The 23027-nt window shown below is 45.5% G+C and overlaps 1 protein-coding gene across 1 annotated transcript; it reads right to left on the minus strand.

The window, feature by feature from the left end:
* Positions 1-867: 867 nt before the first annotated feature.
* LOC309326219 (1-aminocyclopropane-1-carboxylate synthase-like protein 1) lies at positions 868-19930 on the minus strand. The gene is made up of 15 exons (XM_081834756.1): positions 18088-19930; positions 14873-15489; positions 13306-13365; positions 12472-12542; positions 10727-10796; positions 10546-10612; positions 10041-10138; positions 8890-8967; positions 7551-7651; positions 6293-6382; positions 5013-5058; positions 4326-4467; positions 3127-3269; positions 1539-1692; positions 868-1324 (listed from the first exon to the last, which is right to left on the minus strand). The coding sequence occupies exons 1-15, from the start codon at positions 18743-18745 to the stop codon at positions 1026-1028; spliced, it is 2694 nt and encodes an 897-aa protein (XP_081690882.1). The 5' UTR covers positions 18746-19930; the 3' UTR covers positions 868-1025.
* Between the last annotated feature and the right edge of the window lie 3097 nt (positions 19931-23027).

Consider the following 23027-nt stretch of genomic DNA (forward strand, 5'->3'; position numbering starts at 1 on the left):
TTGCCAGAAGCTGCTTAGTCATGCTGGCCACATGACCCGGAAGCTGTACGCCTGCTCCCTTGGCCATTAAAGTGAGATGAGCGCCGCAACCCCAGAGTCGGCACGACTGGACCTAATGGTCAGGGGTCCCTTTACCTTTAAGTTAACATCAGTGCAGCCATTACAAGTAACCATGGTTGAAACATTTAAGGGAAATTCTAGTATGAGAGGAAAAGAGCTAGATGGGAGTGCATGTGAGGCTGTGGTCTGTTCCCGAAAGCTTAACCCTGCTTAAGAAGCAGGAAGCGTTAAGTAAGCCTCTGAATACCAGTTGTGGGAAATCTAAAGTGGAGAGAGGGGTTGTTGCACTCAGATCCTGCTTGTTGGCTTCCCATGGGCCTCTAGTTGGCCACTGTGAGAACAGGTTGCCAGACTAGATGCGCCATTGTCTTGATCTAGCAACCTTCTCTTATGTTCCTACTACAAATACATTGACTCGAATTCAGTGTTGTTAGTAACAAATACACACCAGCTGAGTTACATAAAAACACTGATTATTTACCAGTAGTAGATTATCAGAGATGGTGCGCATTTAAATCTGCCTCTAAATTCTGTATTAAAACAACTTGTTAATGAAATATTCAACTTAGGTCATAGCGAATTGTACTTCGATTTCATTTTAGGTCATGGAAGATGTAAAAAAAAAAAGGAGAGAGAGAAGTTCTTTAGAGGTAAAAACTGAAAACGAGTGAAGATGAACCAGAAGCAGTACAAACAAAGATAAAATCTCTCTCTCCGTCTGCACAAGAGAGCATGAGCTTGGTCATTAGAAACAAAAATTTTAAAACTGTAACGCAAAGGGTGGAGACAGAATAAAAGCCACCCATCTGTAGTTGGCCCCAGTTTAATAGAATGATGAGAAGATGGCCACAGGAAGGAGGTTTACAAACGGCTTCCTGCTATATGGAATATATATCATTAGGTAAGTCAAAGCCGGGCAACAAGAACTTCCAGCGGCAATCCATGTGGAAGGGCACCAAAACTGTCTACTGCTTCCCCACCAACTTGCGGAAAACATCATAGACCTCTGGTTTCTCCTGGGCAAACTGTTCCACGGTATTCTTCTGCAGCCAGTCAGACGAGCGCATTTGCTGCTGCAGGAGGCCAATGAGATCGCCGAGGTTGGAGCCGCCAGCTGAGGCTGGCTCCTGATGGTGGGACACAAATATCACTTCATCTGCGCTGTCCGCTTTGCCTTCCGAGTCAGACTCACAAGGCTGGTCTTTACCTTCATTCAGGATTCCATGCTCGTGTTCTTCCAGAACCTCACGGACCCTCTGCATGCCTGGAGGAAAGGAAGGGGGGGGGGAGAAAAAAACTCACCAGTTGGAACGAAAGCTGGATTCAGATGGAGAGCTATGGTCCTGAAGCAACCAAGCAGTGACTGGCAGTTCAAGAGAACCAACTAACAGGTCTGAGCTATCGGCCACAGTATCTTACTGGTGGGTTTGGCATGCTGGGTCACCAGCTGGGAGAGAAGATAGAAGGACAACACTGACCTAGCTGCAACCGATGTATCTTGTCTGAAAAGATGATGCGGAACCAGCCAGGCTCATTGCACTCAAAAGCTTTACCACAAGAGAGCAGGACTTTGTTGTCCAGGAAGCGCCTCCAGAGCAGCATTTCCTCTTCAAATGTTCCTCTTCGCAAGTACTGGGGAGTAAAGGAGTCAAGAAACAAGTAAGCTCCGATTCACAAGAAGGAGTTACAGCCACATCTCCTCAACTTCAGTAAGACCATGGAGACCTGAGGTTCCTCGCAGTAGGGGCAGGCAGGATTCAGGCTTGTGGGGGACAATTCAATGCCACAATCTTCCGATCGTTCTGTTAGAACAAGGATTTTGGCTTCTCAGGTGAAACTATTCCCCCTCTCCCCCGTCACAAGCTGTTCTCGGGAAAATCTCGACACCCCTTCCCTCAGTTTCAGAAGGAGGAGAAGGGGTGGAAAGCTCAGTTGTGAAAAGTCATCACACAAGGCGTCTGCTGACGGGATTCATTAGCTGAATCACACCCTCAGGATTTACTCTGTTTAATAGAACCTTGAGATCCAGCGACAGGAGTCAGGGGCAACATCACTCAGGGATGTGTGTATGTGTGGAAGAGAAACTTCTGGGAGTCAGAAACATCATGTGGATCTACTGCAAATTACCCATAGATCTACTAGTAGATCCAGACTTGCCTTCTGCCCAGTCATAGAATTAGAATCATGCAAAAAGACCCTGCCCACTAAAAATAAGGACAGTTTTTTGTTTTTTTTTAAAGGTCTGAAGCTATAAGGGAGGCATTTTCCTATTTCTGGGAACGGGAGACAGCCCTGCTCCCAAAAGACTTCAGAGAACTGGGAACTACTCCATCTTCCACCAGTGGGATGAGAAAGTCAACCACAATCTTTGCAAGTTTATTTCCCTTGGCTGTGATGTTGAAAGGGAAGCACCCATCAGACTGGGGAATATTTAATTATATAAGGATTTATAAACTGCTTCCCAACAAATGTCTTCAAAATGGTGTACAAAAGTACCAACCCCTCCCCAAATCTATAGTCAAAGTGAATATGCAGAACAGTCCAAAAGCAGTTCTTTAAGAATTAAGTTCTTAAAGAATTAAATTACAAGATTCCATATGAATGCAATACAAAATGGCCGAGTCTCTTTTCAGGGAAACCCTCTTAGAAAGAAAAAAAATCAGCAGTCGCCTAAAGGCAAAAATGCTACAGTTGTAAAAAAAAAAGCAAACCTAGGAAAAGGAGGCATACAAGAAAACTATTTCACTCCCTCATAAAAGATCTCAAGATGTGTTTCTGAATTGGAACAACTAATGCTACTTCTCTACTTTACAGAAAATTCTGAGTAAGCTCTTTCAAAGGATAACTTTGAAGATGAATTATTTGAAGTGGGGCGGCAGCGGGGGGGGGGGGTGAGGTTGCTTTTACAAAATAAAGCAATGCCTTGCCAGTGAGACAGTGTGTGCACACACCAGCCAGATCTTTCTGAAATCCATAACATTGGATGTCTGCTTGATTCACACACACCACTGCTAAAATAGAGGGACTTGGTTTGATCCTGCAGGGCCTCCTTTAATGAGCACTGACCTTTCGGAAATCAATCCATACAAAGAAGCCTGCATTGCGGTTCAGGAAGGGAACCCCAAGGGTCTTGAGCTCATCTGTTACAAAAGTGTGGGCAGCTTTCAGCCTTTCATGATTGGCCCGTAAGTACACCTGGTTGATCCAGTCTAGCCAAGAGGAAGACACATAAGGCAGTTCAGACACATACATATAAAATCACTTGATTTCTCAACTCTTTGATGACTGGTGGTTCAGCGTGTGAACTGACTCCATTGAAAAGCATTGCATCTGAAGCCATTCAAGAATGTAGGCAAGTTCTGCCTGTGGCAAGCTGATCTGCAGCAACTCATTCAAACACTGATCATCACTTGGTGCTGCAGGCGAACTATGTGCACACACAAAGCATCCCACAGAGAAGAAAGTGGACAAGATCTACACAACACTGCCCATATTTTGTATTGAAATGTTGGTCTCACTCCACTGCCTTCTTTTCTTTATTCTCACCTTCTGCATGATCAACTATTGCAGCAGCAAAACATGATGCAAAATCCTCAGGGCCTTGTCAGTTTATGCAATGCATTGCAATTTCCTGTTGGTCACATTTCAGGTGTGCACATGAAAACTATCTTAAGATACACACCTAAAAATATAAGGAGGTCCATCTAAGCCAGACATAGGCAAACTCAACCCTCCAGATATTTTGAGACTACAATTCCCATCATCCCTGACCACTGGTCCTGCTAGTTAGGGATCATGGGAGTTGTAGGCCAAAAAACATATGGAGGGCCAAGTTTGCCTATGCCTGATCTAAGCCACTCTAACATAGGCAGAATGTCTGAAAGGGTCCCCCAAGCGAGTAACTTGTATGCAGGTGGGGCTCCCAGGCAATCTGGACCCCTGGATTGAGCAGAGCTCCAGATCTCCTGGGAGCTGTACACGCAAAGGGGGCTGTTTCACATGTCCAACCAAACATGCAGAGCTTGGGTATGTGGCGTCACTTCCTACTCCACACATTGCTGTGTCTATGGTGGGGAGGCTATGAAAAGGGCTGTTGTTGGCTGTGCAATATTTTTATGCTTTAATTGAAAATGCTGCTGAATTGGCAAGCATCTCCACGCTACAGCCTGAGAATCCTGGACAAGCAAAAGCTGCAGTTTTGGCAAAGCTCCCTTCTCAAAGGGAGAACAGAGCAGGGAGGGGTTGTGCGACATTCTTGGCCTCACCTCTGTCTCGGAGTAGCTGGGCCATTTTGTACTGGACAGGCCCACAGACTCCGTGGAAGTAGCACAAGGAAGCCACAGCATTGGCAACATCTTGATTCAACGTGTACAGTGTCCCAAAGCGAATCCCAGCAGCAGCAAAATCCTGCAGGCGCCAGAAATTAATAATCTTTTGAGCCAACCAATGAATAAACAAATCTCTCTCATGCATGGCCCAGGCTTTTGAAATAATACCACCTGAGCATCAGAAAGAAATGCATCTTTATGCTCAAAGATGGAAGGAAGAAACAGTTCCAACAAAGGAAGACTGGCAATTAAAATTAATGGAGTACGCAGAAATAGCAAAACTTACCAGAAGAATGAGAAATCAAGAAGAGACTTTTAAAAACAGAATGGGGACAATTTATTGATTATTTGAAGATACATTGTAAACAAATCAAAACATTAGCAGGATTGATATAAACACATGCAGTAAGAGATAATCAAGGGGAAGATAATGGAAAATTAGTAAACAGACTTGAATTGGGTATGCAGTAATAAAAAGATATAAAATAAGTAACTGCAGAAATGAGGGGAGGGAAGTAGAGGGGAACGTAAATGAGATTTGAAAGATTTTGTTTTTCTTGTTAAAAATGTTTGTAAAAGGTGAAAATGAAAATAACATTAAAAAGAAAAGAAAAAAGCACTCACCTTAGTAATTCCCCACATCACATGGGTCCTCTGCGGGTCAGGAAATCTGCGCATAAAGAGAATGCATATGTAGATGTTAGCAACAAATCAATGAGGCTTCTAGGGTATTCTGAAACACCAGAAGAAATTATACAGTCCCCAGTGTGGTTCCCAAGGACACCCACTAAGACTTATCGAGGAAACTGCAAGTGTCTCTAGTTCCCACCCAGTCCGAGTTCCTCTTCATCCTCCCCTGCGTCACCTATGTTATCTGAAAGGCTGGACTTTGGTCTTTCCTATTTCAGCAGCGTGAGACCAAAATTTGTCATCCCCGCCTCTCGCCTTCTGTTCTGCTCAATTCACTATGTCATAGTTGCGATGCCCTGCAAGCGCTCCCTAGCCTCAGTGCCCAGAGCAGTGAAGCCAGTCGCACTGCCCTAAATCCACCTCTCTTATCAGCTTAGGGGCTCCCTACTGTTCTGATTCGCCAGAAGACCTGGAAAAGAGAAGGGAAAGAGCAGCTTTTCTACCAATGACACCAACAAAATTTCCCCCTGAAATGAAAGTAGCTGCTTGGAAAGGGGATTTTCATCCATGGGACCGTGGCATGGAGGAAAAGAATTTTCAAAAACCTTCCCCACCACCACATACTCTCAAGGCTGCTTGGATTACCCTGTGGTAGTCCATCTCCATAACAAAAATGCGTCAGGCCTGGTTTGCTCTCAGAGAGTCAAAAGACTCTCTGAGGTCTCTCCGCTCTGCTTCCAAGCTGCGTATTTCCACACCACGTTTAGGAAAACCTCCAACCATCATAGACATGCAAAGAATTTCAGGGACAATTGTATGCACATTGTTCCTCTCCTCCATGGTCCTGATCCAGGGTGGGGAGCCTGTGGCTGTTGCTGGACTCAAACATCCATCATCCCCAATCAGCACGGCCAATGCTGATGCGAGTTGCAGTCCACTGATATCTGGAGGGCCACAGGTTCCTCGCCCCTGAACCAGAGAGTCATTCTCACAGTGCTGCTACTGTTAAAACTGTGCTAGAAAGCAACCTTTGAAGCCCTGAGATATTGTGGTGCAGAAGCATGGAGAGCACTTTCTCCCAGTTACAAGCCTCTAAAAAAGGGAATGTATCACACTGCTGCCAGTAGAAGCTGCCAACTTTTAACCCATCAGGACTCTTAATAGCAGTTTGTGATGTGAAAGTGTTTGCTCAGTGCCGCTTTTCTGTTTCACATAACTTTATAGTATTGGCGACCCCCATTAAGAGGTGATAGAAGCACTAAAGATGCTTTTACCTGTCCATTTCAAGCACACTGTGGAATGTGGCAGAATCATCAAAAACTGACAGCATGTAGATCTCATCTACTATCACGTGCAGCTCATGCCTAGAACGAGAGGAAGGAAAAACAGGATTTTTTGGCAATGAGTAGAGAGACTGCTTGCTGCCAGGAAGCGGGCACAGTTCAACCGGCTGCCACTAGAGAGGAGGATTTAGTAGGGCAATGCTCCCAAAACCGGACAGCAGGAATAAAGTAAAAACATCACACCTAGTAGCCACATTTGCTCTCCCATTACTAAAGATGGCAGCAAAACCTTCATGGACATTAGGTTTCCCACCGAAAAGGCTGCTTTTCACTGACACGCAAAGCAGCTTGCTGATAACAACAGGGGGCACTTTCAGATTGTTGCTATTTTCGGGTGGGTTCAATCTTATTGGCATTCAATCACATACGGGCAAATTCAGGCCATGCAATTAAAAGTTGATTTGGCTCTCTTGGGCAATATCCTCACTAAAATTGGACATTTTGTGATAAGGAAAACGATGGGAAACTGAATGACAACTGGGCAGTAACAATTGCTGACACAACATCGTATAGGCATCCCAGCAAACAAATCAGAGGGAATGCTCAAGAAATGACCAATGATATCTAACCTTGCAAACTTTGTGGGAACAAATCGGGATGAATGTGCAATAAAATAGGTCATCTGGAAGCAACCAGGATGCTACACAGGTGTAACTCTCCCCCGGCATTCTTTCTAAAGAGTAAGCAATATCAATGGAATGGAACCAGAAATTTACCCCCAGTCATGGCATTTGCTCCTCCAGCTCCACTACTCTCCAGTAGATGAAGACCTCCTGCACCATTGAATGGCACCCCATCAATTCTCCTTTGCTGCCCCTTATAGCTAAAGCTCCTTCTGGGAATATGTCTAGTGTCACACCCAACTCTTGCCTTCAAGTACCACCTCACCCTACAAAATGTCCCTAAACTTTTATGTTGAGTCTTCAGCTGAACTTCATCCTCTACAACAGGTGTGGGGAACCTCTGGCCCTCCAGATGTTGCTGAACTGCAACTCCCATCATCCCTGGCCATTGACCATGCTTGCTGGGTCTGATGAGAACTGACAAGCCACAGGTTCCCTACTCCTGCTCTGCAGAAACTAAGTACATGTAGCCTAGGCAGATGTAAAAATGCATATTTTCACTCATCCCAGCCTACAATATTTTGTCTGTTGGACTAGCCATCTCCAAACAAACTCTTAGATCATACCTTTTTGCAAATTCCAAGAAGTCATGTAACTCAGAGAGAGAATAGATGTCCCCCAAGGGATTATGGGGGTTCAGGAGAATTAAAGCCTTTACTCTGACACCCTGTAAAACAAAAGCATCAAACTGTAAAACACAAAGAGGAAGAGACCTTATATAAAATACTGCCTGTCGAGAAACCTGCTTGTCCTGAGGCACTTGGGCTTATAACATTAGTGACCCTCATTATCAGGCTGCTTTTACCTGCCTGTTGCCAATGCATCATGGAATGTAGCAAAGTAAAGGAGCTTGGTTGAATTCTCTTTTATAGCTTTACAATATTTTTTAAATAAAAAATGTCTTAGTGCAATCAAATTCCCCATAGATGTTAAGTGGACAATTGCCAAGAAAATCCAACACAGCCACATTTGGCTTTAAAAGAGGAACTGAAGGAATCGGTAAAAAGAAAGTTGAATGGGGAAGTGGAAAGTGTCAAATCTCACCAAAATACTTAGAGATTGTTCAAAATCTCATTCATACAAACTGAGCTAGGAAGTACATCACAGATAAAGGAAAGACTCCATCAGGGGCAAGAAGATGCCAATGTGGCTAATGAGCAGAATCAAGGAAGCTATTAGAGGTAGGAAGGTATCCTTCAAAAAACAGAAGTCTTTTCCAAATGAGAACAAAACAGAGCATAAACTTTGTCAAAAGAAGAAGAAGCAAGCGATAAGGGTCCATTCATACTATCCCGTATGGCAGGCATAGGCAAACTCCAGCCCTCCAGATGTTTGGGACTACAATTCCCATCATCCCTAGCTAACAGAACCAGTGGTCAGGAATGATGGAAACTGTAGTCCCAAACATCTGCTGGGCCAGAGTTTGCCTATGTCTGCCATATGCAGTAATAAAATAGTTGTCTATCAAAGCTCCAAAGTTGTAATGCAGCAGTAAAAACACCATAATACATCTAGCCTCTACCACACTTGGCCTCAACAATGCTTATACTTAGACCACCCTGGACCACTGAAATGAATCAAAACTAGGGGCCAGATTCAGCTAACCTGGCCCGTGAGCAGAAGCCAGCGCAAAGACTCCCACAAGCAATGGGGCTTCCCCTTGCGCCTCCCCTAAATCCGCTCTGGGAGCTTGGGAAAAACCCCAGAACAGTGTGCGGGGGAGACTGTTCCATCAGGCAAGCAGAAATGCTTGCCCTGGCAGAACAGCTGTATTAGCACAACACTGAATTACCCCAAAATCTAAAGGTTTATTGTATTACATTCCACAACATCCCTGTAATCTGTGGCCCCACCCACCAATGAAGCCTTGGAAGATTCAGCAACTGTAAGATGAAGCAAGCTCACCTCTGACTGTGCATCCTGCAAGGCCTTCTTTAGCTTTTCCACAGTGAGCTGGAACGGACGGTTGCAGGTGCCAGTGACCTGAAACGCATTAAAGAGTAGGATGAGCACATAAGCCTTTCGGAACCGCACAAAAGCTATTTCTGCTGCACATCTCAAGAAGTCTTAACAAGGACTCCACTCCCTTCAACTGGATGTTATTACAGAGTTAAGAATGGTTTACACACTTCCCAGTGACATCATGAATTGAGCAGCCATTCACAGAAGCTGAAGTTCAACTTCTACTGAGGAAGGGATATTCGTGGACCTCTACAGAGGAATGCCAGAATGCTGATTTGGATACAAGCAAAGGCAGCCTTCACAGCCCAAATTACTTAAGCCTTAAATTCAGCAAACATATTCTAGGAAAGGTGTTCCAAAACTTCTTACTGTAGGGATAAAGGGAAAGGTACCCCTGCCCGTACGGGCCAGTCGTGACCGACTCTAGGGTTGCACGCTCATCTCGCTCAAGAGGCCAGGAGCCGGCGCCGTCCGAAGACACTCCCGGGTTACGTGGCCAGCATGACGAAGCTGCAACTGGCGAGCCAGCACCAGTGCCGCACACGGAAACGCCGTTTACCTTCCTGCTATAAAGCGGTACCTATTTATCTACTTGCACTTAGGGGTGCTTTCGAACTGCTAGGTGGGCAGGAGCTGGGACCGAACGATGGGAGCTCACCCCGCCGCGGGGATTCGAACCGCCGACCTTACGATCAGCAAGTCCTAGGCACTGAGGTTTTACCCACAGCGCCACCCGCGTCCCTGTAGGGATACACACAGGTAATTTCTGTTCAGAAACTTTGTCTTCTCAGAAAAACCAAATATATATTGTGTGCAATACTTTCCTCTCTGTCAGCCAGTTTGGCAACCCATACCCAACTTTCCCCGTGACTTGGAGCCTGAACCCATTTTTTAGCAACTATTGTTCAAGTGAACTGTGAAGAAGATATGTAAAGTTGCCTGCTGCCAGAAAATGCCATAGGACAATAGCAAGGGTAGCCAACATGGTGCCCCCAGATGTTATGGACATGCTGGCATGGGGGCAGATGGAAATTTCAGTCCACATCCGGACCCCTAGGTTATAGAATGTGATGGGTGTCCACTCTCCTTCTTACCTGACTATCCAAATGGGCATAGACCAGCTTCACGTTCCCATAGAGAAACACACTTTGGGTGATGCCTCCATAGAAAGGGGTAGCGATCAGGAAGGCTTCTGAAATCAAAAGAAGAAAGCCGGTTATCCCACTGCTGCAATTTGTGCCCCTGAAGTTTACAGCTGGGACAATGCAGCTGAGGTCAGGGTCTTTGTGAACAGTTCCTTTCTACGAGTCCAGAGAGACCAGTTTGAAGTTAACTTTTACTTGCCCTGATTAATGTAGCTAATTAGCGCAAGTACAATGGGCAAGGGAATAAAGAAGAGTACCCAGCAGAAATACGACCATAAACATTAGCAGTTTTGTTGCTATTCTTTGCAATATTCCTGCTCCATTACCAACCAACAAATCCATATATTAAGGGTTGTATTCAACTATGTTTTGCTCAAAATAGGCCTACCAAAATTCACCTAACTGAGTCATTAATTTGAATACCACCCGATATTTCTCTAGTTATCTCACTTACCCCCTGGATCACAGAGAACAGTAGCCAAAGCAGAAAACAGAGAGCCGCAGCCATTCAGTATGATCACCTGCAGAAGACATGTTGGGATAGATGTTTACTCCCATTTAGGGTAGGATAATCATCAATATGAGTGCCAATACATTACTAAAAGAACAAACAAGCCAGAAGTAAATTGACCTACATTTTCTGCTTTAAGAGGTGCAGGTGCCTTGCAATAATAGGTCAAAAATCGAGCCACTTCCTCTCGCAAGCTGAAGGAGATATAAAAGCAACCATGGAATTAGTTTCTCCCAAGGAAAGGCTTCGCTCTCCACCAGGATGCATTCCAGAACACAGAGAAGGTTTATGCAGTAGGCATGGAAACAGGATAAAGTTTTACTGGGCCAGCGCAAAACATTTCCGTTGTTCACACACATAAGATGCCATAAAATCCTGCACTTTATTATTGTTAATTTCCACTTTAGGTCTGGTTGCAACGAGAACTGAAGGTATAAAATGCTTAAAAGCAGCGATGGGGCACCTAAGACTCTCCAGATGTGGGGCTAAAACGCCCATCATCCTGGACCATTGACCATGCTGGCTGGGGCTGATGGGAGTTGGAGTCCAACAGCATCTGGAGGTTATTGACTCCCCAACCCTGCTTAAAAGAACCATATCCTGGTGGGATGGAGATGGCCCTTCAGAAGTTGTTGTGCTACATTTCCCATCTCTACTGACTGTTGGTCATGCTGGAGCTGTAGTCAGCAACAAATGGAGGGGCACAGGTTCCCTGGTATGCTTGAGATGAGCTCCTTTGAGGAAAAGGAGAATATACATACAGTTAATTCACTGAAAGATCAGCCCTTCCTGTTACAAATATGTTATGTTCCTGGCTGGACCAGTTCAAACTGCATGTCCTGGGTATTACCACAGTCCTCTTTAGCTCCTTCCTTCCTTCCTTCCTTCCTTTTCTTCCAAGGCAGTGTACATAGCTTCCCCTGCACCCAAGTTATGCTCACAACAGCCTTCGGAGAATGAATGTGTTATCAGAATATATGGTTATTAAAATTATCAACTATATTAAAGAGACGACCTCAGGCGCAAAGACTTCACATGCCACACAGTTAGCAAACAGTCCATTGCACTCTTGAGGTGCTATTTTGAAATAATTCAGCACACCCTTCCACCACCATACCCCTTATGTATTTTATTTTCTGATTTCTTATACACAGATGCACACAACCATGCTCATTACATCACCCTTGGTACTTAAACAATCATAGATTTTTTTTTTATTTTTTTTTGTATAGCATGTAGCCATTTCAGGCACTTTAAAAAATACTCCTCCTCCTCCAGAACTGTCATGACCTCTCAGCCCCTTCCACTACCTCAGGGAATATAAAGATGATGGGGAAATACTAGCTGCCCATGGAGGGGGTAAGCATGGGTTTCAGCACTTCCCACAGGGCTCTCACAGTCTTAGGGTGTTCCCCCAATTACAGCCCCTCCTGCAGGAGGGCACTTTAATTCAGGTCAGCCAGTTCCTCAGGGAGGAAGGGCTTTTTTCCCAGCTGGAACTCACCAGAATTCAGTTCTGGTGCCTCTCAAATGGGCACCATTGCCATTCTAAGACAAGGGTTCATGGTGAGTTCCTGCACCTCTTTTTCTAGAAAAATAGTATAGGCATAACCAACCAACATCAAACCTCAAGATTCTAGATGGCCCCAGCTCTCTGCTGAAACATGTTTCACAGCTCAGCAGAGCAGCTGACCGGGATCCTGACCTGCTTAGAGATATCTGACTTTGCCTGCCTGGAAAAGGCTCTCTTTATTGCTTGTACTACACCTGCAATTTCCTGCAGAACAGGATAATAATTTCCTTGTAGGTGCAGAAAATAGGGTGAAGATACTTACGAAGGGGAAAAGATACAGGGCAGTTACTACTCACAACATATGGCCCTTCCAGTCAGGATATTGTAGCAGTGGAGGTTCTATGACGTTCATGTCACTTTGCGTCAGCTATTAGCAAAGAGAAGGAAAGGGCACAATAATTAAGCAAGCCAAATTGGTCTGGAAAAGGTAAGAATCAAACCTGTAGAACCGAATGCTCCCATCCTGCTGGAGGGCATTCGTCTTACAAGTTACAAAACCCAAAACACGCAAATCTATATTGGTCAGCAAGGCAAGTCCATCCCTTTTCCTTTCAAGGGAACAGGCACACTGCTAGTGCTCCTGCAACATTATTATCAGAAGAGGACTTTCATTCTGGAAAGAGACATTGTCTCTAGAAGTACCCAGAATTTGAAAGTCAAAGAAACGCCCTAAGTTAAAAGAACAACAATAATTTTGATTTCTATTATTGTTTAAAGCTTGGTCAAGGAGGTGTAAGGTTGCTAGCTTGGGAAACATTTTCATCCTTCTAAAGGGTGCAGCTCCTCTGCAGAGTCCTGTCTCAATCCTCTTCTGGGTCCTTGGCCCGCTTTCTCCCCCAGTTGTTTTGGGGATAGATAAATTCATGCATTCTAGGGAAGCAAGGGCTTGGGCCAGGAATAGGGCAGGAAGTTCTCTCCAATATTTGGAAGTGGTTGACTGCAAGAAACCCAAGAGAGGTGCCATGTTCCCACCACCACTACTCTAGAAAAGGCACAAATGGAAAAGAAAGGGGTCAACAAGTATTCATATCAAGATGCTTCAGCATGTAAAATTAAGCCTCTGAGGGCTAACTGATTTGGGAAGGGAAAGAGCACAGCTCAGGAATCAAGCACATTTATGATTCTCTTACCCGCTTGGACATCAGATCAAAGCACAGCTTGTTTTCACTGGTGCCAAAATTAATGATGCCCTGGAGACAGAGACAGAAGTATTGTTAAGAAAAACAATCACTGCATGTATATGTATTTCACATTACCTGACGTGCTATTACCCCGTTAAAAAATGTGTGAACCAGAGTTCCTTTAAGTACTGGGGCCAATGAGCACTTTGGGAAATAGATTTTTTAAAAGATCAGGCATATAAACAAAGAGTATGTAATTTATTCTTCAATTCACTTGTGCATGTTTCTGAATCCAAGATTTCTCTCTTTGTATAGTTACGTGAGAGGCTTCAGCTGTAAATTTGCATGCATTTACACGGCACATATTCATATTCCTCAACGAAATCATTTCATGCCGTTCATTTATGTTCATATATAGACACTTCATCATTCATACAGTGTGAAAGAAAATGCAGGTCAGTAAGTATAGATACTATTTTTCTTGGAGACAGTAGCTTGGGCAGTCACCATGTTTACCCAGGTAATTTATTTATTTACTACATTTGTGTACTGCCTTTTCTCTAATAATTTGTGGTGTGCACAGATCTCATCTCCCCCCTCACAACATCCCGGGGGGGGGGGGGTAGGTTAGGCTGATAAATAGTTACTGGTCCAAAATTACCCAGTAAGGATTTGAGTCTTTCAAGTCCAGTTCAACATACATCATGCTAACCTATTTGAAAGCAAAAGACATTGGCATCGGCATGATTTTTGTTGGGGGGTGGGGGACAGGACTTTTGTTGGGGGGGTAGAACCAATGTGATTGGTCAGTTAGTTATTTCTATTGTTTTACTTGGCTACACCCATGGATGTGGAGGAGGAGAAGGAAAGAGGAAGAAATGTTAGTCCAGTGTATCACTTGGGCACATGGAGACTCATCTACATAGTGTTAGACTGTGGTTTAGTGGTCACGATAACATGGCCCCCGAATTGTAAAAAAAACCCATAATTATAAGTCCCCTTGGGCTAACATTTTTTCCAGGAAAGTTATCAAAAGATACAATGCTATGTAAATTGTGTAAATTTAGGAGTCGTGCATGTAACTGCCAGTTTCTCTGGGTGGGTGGATGTACAGCTGTTTTTAAATAACAGGAGGATTCTGTTCACTCACTATATTAAATTCTCCAAGGAGTGGCGGGAGGTGGGGGATGCCTCAATTAAGACTTTCCATCCCCTTTTCCTCCTCAAAGCCACCTTTTCCCATTTAGCCTTTGCTTCAATCCTGGGCGGCCCAATACTGAGAGAAGCTGATCCTGTTGAACTCTATGCAGCTTATTCCCATACCTATACAGAGGATTACAGTCTTAGTTTTTACCCCCAACCAAAATGAAGCCCAGGCTTCGTAAGTGCACGTGCTCAGATTTATCCTTTGTTCATACACCCTTCTTCACCCTTGATTACACGTCAGAATATAAGCTCCTCAGCAGAGAGCTCTTCCTTGATTATGCTGAACCTTGATCTGCGTGGAAAATCCATAGCCATATTAAATAATAATTTTTGTTTTTGAAGGCACACAGCAGAAACAGAGTTTACTCACCGTGGGGTTTTTGTCCTCTTCATACTTGTCGGCATGATAGGCCCTGTACCCTTCCTCTGTGGACCCCCTGAAGATGTTGGCAATATTGCCTCGAACCGAGAGGTATGGGCTGCTTTGGAAATCACTATGGTTGCAGAAATCAAACACATAGGCTGTCCTGTCCAAGACGGGCCGCACCAGCTGTGTGGTCCTCACTTCCTGCTGTGCCCCTTCGCCTGCCCCAGTGCTATCGGAAAATGCTTGGCTAAGGTCCATGCCCTGGGGCAGCCCGCTTGCAAAGGAGCCGTTATTGCTTTGTTTTAGGATGCTGAGCATCTGGGCGAAGACGTTGAACATGCGGAATTCGTGGTCCCGTTCCAGTTCAAAGCGTCGCTGCTCCAGCTGTATCCGCCGCTCCTCCGCCTCCAGGTCCCGTTGGAGCCGCCGTTCCTCCATCTGCAGAAAGCGCTCCTCCATGTCCCGCTGTGCCGCCAGGGTCTTCAGCAAGAGCGCGTCCAGGGGATCCTTCAGCCGCTGGGCTTTCCGCTTCTTCCGCAGGCGGTGCAGGGTGGAAAAGCCAGGCCGTGGCCCCAGACTTTGGATCCGGGATGACGAAGCCATGTTGGGTTCACTGAAACCTGAAGGAGGAAACAGATAAAGGGAAATTCCTTCCTTTGAGGCACAAAATCATTTCACACTTCTTGACTACAGTCAGACTTGCTTGAACCGCCTGCCATTGTTGCCTTTAATTAGTATTAGTCCTGTCCATAGCAGAATCTCAAAGCAAACCAAACTAGTAAGGATATTGATAAATCAACATAACATAAGCAGCATTTGATGGGTGAGGCCAACAGTCCACCTAGTGCAGTATCCTGTTCTCACAGTGGCTAACCAGCTGCCTGGGGGAAGCCAGCAAGCAGAACCTGAGCACAACAGCAGTATCCTCCCTGCAACTGGTATTCAGACACTTAGTGTCTCCCACATTGAAGGTCATCATGGCTAGTAGTCATTATTCTCCATGAATTTGCCTAATCCCTTGTTAAAGCCATCCAAGTTGGTGGCCATCACTGCCTCTTGTGAGAGCAAATCCCATAGTTTCCTGTGGGAAGTTTCCTGAGTGAAGAAGTATTTGCTGTCCTGAATCTTCTAATGCCCAGCTTCACTGAATGCCCCCAAGTTGGAGTATTTTGTAAGAGGAAGGAAACACTTTTGCCTATCCATTTTCTCCATAATTTTGCGCACCCGTATCATGTTCCCTTACTCAAGTTTTTTCTAAACTAAAATTCTGAATGTTGTAATCTTTTCTCATAGGGGTTCCTGCCCCTTTGTTGGCCTCTTCTGAACCTTTTCCAGCTCTCAAATATCATTCTTGAGGCAAGGTGTCCAAAACTGTACGCAGTTACAGTCACACCATAGATTTTTATACATTATACAGTGGCACTATGGTATTGGCAGTTTTATTTTCAGTTCTATTCCTAATGTTTCCTAGCATGAAATTTGCACATCCAGAAATGCACCCTTTAACTTTTTGCAACAAGTACCTGATATACAGATGCAACTCATTCAGCATTGTGCTTCAAACAAGCTACAGAAACTGACATAGAATCATATTGTAGGGTTGGAAGAATTGTAGCATTGGAAGGGATCCCAAGAGCCATCTAGGCCAACTCCCTGCAATGCATGTGGCTGCCACTGTTTCAATTTCTAAAATCACCGATGCTGGAGATCAATCTTGGTGGATGCCAGCAAGCCACCAGTCAGAATTATAAATGGTTCCAAATAATGGATGGTGTGGAAGCTCACATTCTGAAGTCTGATACCAATGATGCCAAACTAAGCATCTACACTGGTACATCTGCTCGTGGTATAGATTTTCCCTCATGCAAGGTGACTTGGACAGAGGTATTATTGTAGACTCAGCATTTAGTTATTTATTTGCTTTGTGGCATTTAAAACTCCAGGCAGAGGTGGATTTAGGGAAGTTTTTAATGTATGATATTTTATCGCTTTTTTATTCTGTTGGGAGCCGCCCAGAGTGGCTGGGGATACCCAGCCAGATGGGCAGGGTATAAATAATAAATTGTTGCTATTATTATTATAACCAGTTGTGGAGTCACAGGGCCCCACAGGAAGCACTGCTATAATGATGAACAATGGAAGGTGAGAGGTGGGGATTTTGGTGCTGCACAAGGTGCCACTGAAATGTTAAGCCCAAAGTCCGCCACTGCTCCAGGATCCAAAGCAGCCTGTCTCACCCAGAAATCACCCAAACCTCTATTTTAAACCTTTTTTTGTAGTTTGAGTCATGGATTTAGTTTACTGTTTTGCATTGTTCCCCATTTGACACATGGGACAATTCCAAGAAAGTCAGCATTCTGTAAACTCAGGTTACTATTTGTTAACTGCAAAGGGCATTTAGTTGCAGAACTCATTGCCTCAGAGTGTTTCAGAGGCCCAAAGTATACCGTTTATTTATTTAATTGCCTTTTTTCCTGAAACATGCCCAAGGCAATGTTCTGTGGCTTCAGATAAAGATAGGATAAAAGTTTCTCAAATCAGCACATCAGAACCCTTGGAGGAATTGGGGGAGGGGGATGGACACAACACACCTGTTATAGGGGAGAGGGGAGAGAGAGGCTGAAATTATGCTGTATTACAAAACCAGAGGACAGGTAAACCTAGTCTCAATGCAGGAAAGAGGGGCTTGGCATCAAAGGACTGGGAGTTTTTGGAGAGATCAGGGAAAGGCACTTGATTAAAAATGACAGTTTTGTAACTAAAATAGAGGGTTCGTCCTTCTGTGGGAAAACACAGATTGGCTGGGGGGTGGGGTGGGGAGCATATGCCTCATCTTTTATAGAGCAAAGGAGAGATTGTAACTGACCACTCTGAAAGCCAGATCCCTCAGAAATTGGATTCTTTGCTTTCCGATCTTCTGCTGACATAACTAACACGCACCACAAAAACAGTGTTAGCTCCTGGCAGGACAGCAAATGGTTGGTTACTTAATGTATTGTTGTATTTTTACTGTGAGGGAAGGAGGTGCTTGTGGGATTGTCTGCCTCGGGGGCGCTCACCTGCCTTGGGTACTGTGTACCTTGACTTGAGAGAAGGGGGGCAGCATGTGATGCCCCCCTCCAGTGCCAACATGTCTCGGGTGGGGCCTGCTCTGTTGTGACCAAGAGGCCCTTGCCATGTCGACGTTAAGTGAGCCGAGCCCGCCGCCGCCGTCCTACCTGAGGGCGAGACACTGGTCTCGATGGGCATCTCCAGCCTGGAGAGGGGCGAGTCGTCCAAAAAGGCCCTCTCCTCCTCGGGGGAGCCCCCCGGCTGGTAAGTGAGAGAAGGCGGCGGCTCCGGCGTCAAGCACTGCTCCACCTCGGAATCCACCTCCTCGCATTTGATCTCCATCAGCTCCGGGGGCTGAGAGGGCGGGAAGGGCAGAGCCGACGAGGGTGCCAAGTGGGGACGGTAGCTTTCCACCAGGCTCCCCGGCGGCAGCACTTGTTGCGCCATCAGCAAGGCGCCGCTGCTGCTGCTGCTGTTGGCGGCGGCGGCGGCGGCGCTGTAGGCGAGGGACGGCCGGCTGGCCAGGACCCGATCCATCACGTCGTAAAACTTCCAAGTCCTGCCCCCTCGAGGGGCCTTGTTGTTCTCCTTGATGCGGCGGTACTCCAGCTTCATCTTCTTGATCTTCTCCCGGCACTGGTCGCCCGTGCGGTGGATGCCCTTCTCCCGCAGCACCTCGGCGATCCGGTTGAAGACGTGCTGGTTCCGAAGGCAGCTCTCCAGCTCCGCCTGCACCGACTCGTCGGCCCACAAGTGCAGCAGCTCCACCACCTCGGGGTCCGACCAGTTGCTGCCCCGCTCGTACTTCTTCCCTCGGAAATCCATGCTCGACCCCCGGCCTCTGAACCTGCCGCCGCCCCCTCGGCGCGGGGAAGCCCAGCAGCTCCCCAACAGCAGCAGGAAGCGCAGGGGACGAGCATTAGGGAGAAGCGGCCGGCAAGGCGCAAGGAGTGCTTGAAACCCTCATCTGGGGCTGGCACGGATTTGACCCGCTTCAGTTTATTGGTGCTAAAGCTTTACTGTCGGGGATCGTCTTTAGGAAGCGGGACGAGAGGCGAATGCATTTATCCTGCCTCCCTCTCTTTTTTTGTCCTGCTGCGGCAGCCGCAGCGCGAAATAAACCGGCTTGGCACGGCTTGGCACGATTGCTGCCCCCCCCCCCTTCTGATTTTTTTTTAAAACAAAGCGAGCTCCCGGGTATTGGAGGCGGAGGAGGCCAAATGAGCATGTTCACATCCGGTGTGATGGCACATGCGTGCTTCCTTTATTCCGGGATAACTTTGGTCCGTGTCAATCACCCGTCCCGGCCGAGCTAGGCTGGGCTAAACAAAGCGGAGCCGCGCGAAGGCACCAGGGGGCGGTGCTTAGGGGAAGCTCCGCCCCTCGCAGGCGGCTCAGGGCCGACCCCTTTCGGAGATGCCAACGCTGGCCGGAGCAGACGGAACCAGCAGCCCTGCGGAGAAGGCGAGCTTCCCAGAACGGGCAAATAAATAACAGGATGGGGCGAAGGACACCGAGTCTCTGCCAGATCCAGCGGCCTCTAGAGGCTTTGCCTTGTCTTTGTGATGATGAGAAAACGCGCTTTTAACGCTTGCAGGTTGTTCAGAAGCGCGTTCTGTGCGCACGCTGGTAGGATTCAAGCTCGGCACAGTTCAGTGTTGGATCCGAAAACGCCGCAATATATAGCAGCGGTTGAAACTTCTAGGAATGGGGATAGGAAGCCAGATCTGCCTGACTTTTATTTCTCTTTTTAAAAGCCCGCCTGTTTCAGGGATAATTATACGCTAGAAATGGGCAAAAATTATGACTTTTATGATCACAGTACAACAGGTCGCGATTCTACGCATCTGTGCATACAGCTTGGTTTTACAGAAAGTAAAGCCTATGGCAGGTGCAGTCGTTACTCAGCTAATTTTTACTTACACAGACCTTGATGTTCCATTTAAAAAGAAGAAGAAGATTGCATTATATTCCTATGCTGGTTTAGGAGGTTTGACATACACTTCCTTTGACTTTAGGAGTACTTTTTTATTAAAGGTAAAGGTACCCCTGCCCGTACAGGCCAGTCGTGTCCGACTCTAGGGTTGTGCGCCCATCTCACTTAAGAGGCCGGGGGCCAGCGCTGTCCGGAGACACTTCCGGGTCACGTGGCCAGCGTGACGAAGCTGCTCTGGCGATCCAGCACCAGTGCAACACACGGAAACGCCGTTTACCTTCCCGCTAGAAAGCGGTACCTATTTATCTACTTGCACTTAAGAGTGCTTTTGAACTGCTAGGTGGGCAGGAGCTGGGACCGAAGACGGGACCTCACCCCGCCGCGGGGATTCGAACCGCCGACCATGCGATCGGCAAGCCCTAGGCACTGAGGTTTTACCCACAGCGCCACCCGCGTCCCTTTTTTATTATTTATTATTTATTTTTATTATTTATTATTATTCTGTTTCAATTATTTATTTTATTTATGTATTGGCCTTCCTCCCAAAGGAGCACTTCCCAAAGAGATCTCTTTTGCCCATAACTACAACCCAAGTGATTCCAGTTTGCCAACATTCTCCTTCAAAGGGAAACAGTCCCACATTTTTCCTGGTTATGGTTCTGTTCAACTGCACAACAGCAAAAAGATGCGGTGGGAAAGAAATGTTGAGTTCTGCTTGTGCAAGCCAGAAGAAGAAGAAATGATAAACACTGGCCCATAAACTATTGCACATGTTACCCTTCAAAAAGTGAAATATGCAAAAAGTATAGATTATACTCTACAGATTAGTACAATTCAACATTTGAATGCATTTGCTAATATTTATAAACTCATATAATACTTTAATTATACAATACATACAATATGTATAAATGCAAAAAAGCAAAAACAACTCTACCCACCTTCAAATAAATTATTAATAAATATTGAATATGAACAATATAATATTACACTCACTTCAAAAGTACGAGCCAGCTTTCCAAATGTTCTTTCTCTTATAAGTACAAATAATCTATTCCTCTTCTTGAGATTTGTAATTCTTTTTTATATATTGAGTTACCAAATCTCAGCTTTTAACAATTTTTCTTTCTTTAAGTATTGGCCTATTCCATTATTGTTACCATAACTGGATATCAGCCAAGGACCATTTTCAAACTTTAGGCTGTATTCCTATTCCCACTTAGCTAGGAGTAAGCCCCATTCAACCAATAGGAATGTGCTGTGAGTTGTGCATAGTAATTATAATTTATTATTTTTATCTTCTGAGAACTGCAACACAATGTTGTAGTGCATCCCACCCTGTAAGAGGGGTGCTTTTTAGGACACCTGAGAGCTTTGAGCAGAAAGCTAGTTCTGTTCAGGTCTTGAAGGGCGCTTCAGGAGTTGGGGAAGGGGGGAAAAGGCATGTTTTTCTTTTCCCCCCTTCCCCAATTTTCATCTAGGCTGCCAGATTCTACCCCTTCCCCCTCTTTCTCTGTAGGCTCCTCAATCTGAAGGTTGCAATCCTGACCAGTTGTGCAGAAAGGCCTTTAAATATTCAGATTAAGAAACACTCCTGATTTCTAGAGAAAGGGGAGAAAAAAATAAAAATTCTCTTCCCCCACTTCAAGAATTGCAAACTTTCATATCTTTCAGAATTCTCCTTAACCTTTACATGCTCTCTCTCTCTGTGTGTGTGTGTGTGTGAGAGAGAGAGAGAGATTTATAATTAGACAGTCTCTCTGAAATGTCTTGAATATCGCACATCTAAGAGGATGGTCTCCCATGCTGAAGACCTAGCAATGTTTCTACCTGGACTAATGAAAAGTTCCATGTCACTTGAAAGCTTGCAAAAGTGCAAGACAAAACGGATCGTTTCGTGTTCTTCTTTGAAAGCTGCATCTGCTGTGAAAGACACTTACCAACAGATGGCGGTAGGCCCCCACATTTCCTGGGTGATCAGCCAAAAAGCATGCTGAACTTGCAACCTAATTTGGACTTGCAGTAGGACTTCACTGGCTGGAACATACCAGGCTGTTGAACTGGGAGCATGAAAAACATGTTCAAGCCAAGAGATCTTGGCTGGGTGGGGACTTTGGTCCAGAGTTAAGAAGTATCTGGATGCCAGCATTGGTTTCTTTTGAGTTTTTGTTCTTTTCTGTTCTCCAAAGCGGATGAATTTTCCCATAAGGATGATTTCAGTTGAAACAAACTAATTTCGCAATTTCCACAAAGGAAAAGGGCGGTGGGTTGGAGCATGTAAATATCTGCTTATCTTGTTTTAAAATGCGCCTGAAAAACTAACTTTTTGAAGACTTCCCAGAAGTTTCTTTGCATCCTTGCACATTGCAGTGTCTGCCAACAAGAAAACAAGCAATGTGTTGTTGGAAATTGCTAACACATGGCCATAGAAAAATAGAGCATCAGAGCACAGGCCCATCTAGTTTTGCATCCTCTTCTCACAGTGGCCAACCAGTTGCTTGTGAGAAGTTCTCAAGCAGTACCTGAGCACTCTCCTCACTGGTGTTCCGCAACAGATCTTTAGGGGAGCAGATCTCAGTGTAGATCTTTAGTCCTTCCTTGTTCCTGATCTAGATCTTCACTCGCCACTTCTTCCCTGGCGGGGGGCAACATTTTGTGGTTTGCCTCAGGCGCCGAAATGTATTGGGCAGGCCCTGTGGCCATCACTACACCCCGTGGAAGTGAATTTCATACCTTAGCTATGCAGTGTGTGAAGCAGAATTTTCCTTTCTAGGTCCTGAGTCTTCCAATGTCCAGCTTCATTGGTTCACTCCAGATTCTAGTAGAATAAGAATGGGAGAAAACCTACATCCTATTTATTGTGCATTTATAATTATCTATACACTTGGTGGTATTGAGATGGTTATCTGCACTCCTGAAGTAAATACGATTTGCGCTCTCAAAGATTTTGGAGCAGTCACACTACTTTGCATTGTATGTCCAGTAGTTTCCTCCTGAAATCCCATATACAGTGGTACCTCGGGTTACAGACGCTTCAGGTTACACTTCTGCTAACCCAGAAATAGTACCTCGGGTTAAGAACTTTGCTTCAGGATGAGAACAGAGATTGCACGGTGGTGGCGCGGCGGCAGCGGGAGGCCCCATTAGCTAAAGTGGTACCTCAGGTTAAGA

The sequence above is a fragment of the Podarcis erhardii genome (genome assembly GCF_964252035.2).
Source record: "Podarcis erhardii genome assembly, chromosome: 1".
Lineage (NCBI taxonomy): Eukaryota > Metazoa > Chordata > Lepidosauria > Squamata > Lacertidae > Podarcis > Podarcis erhardii.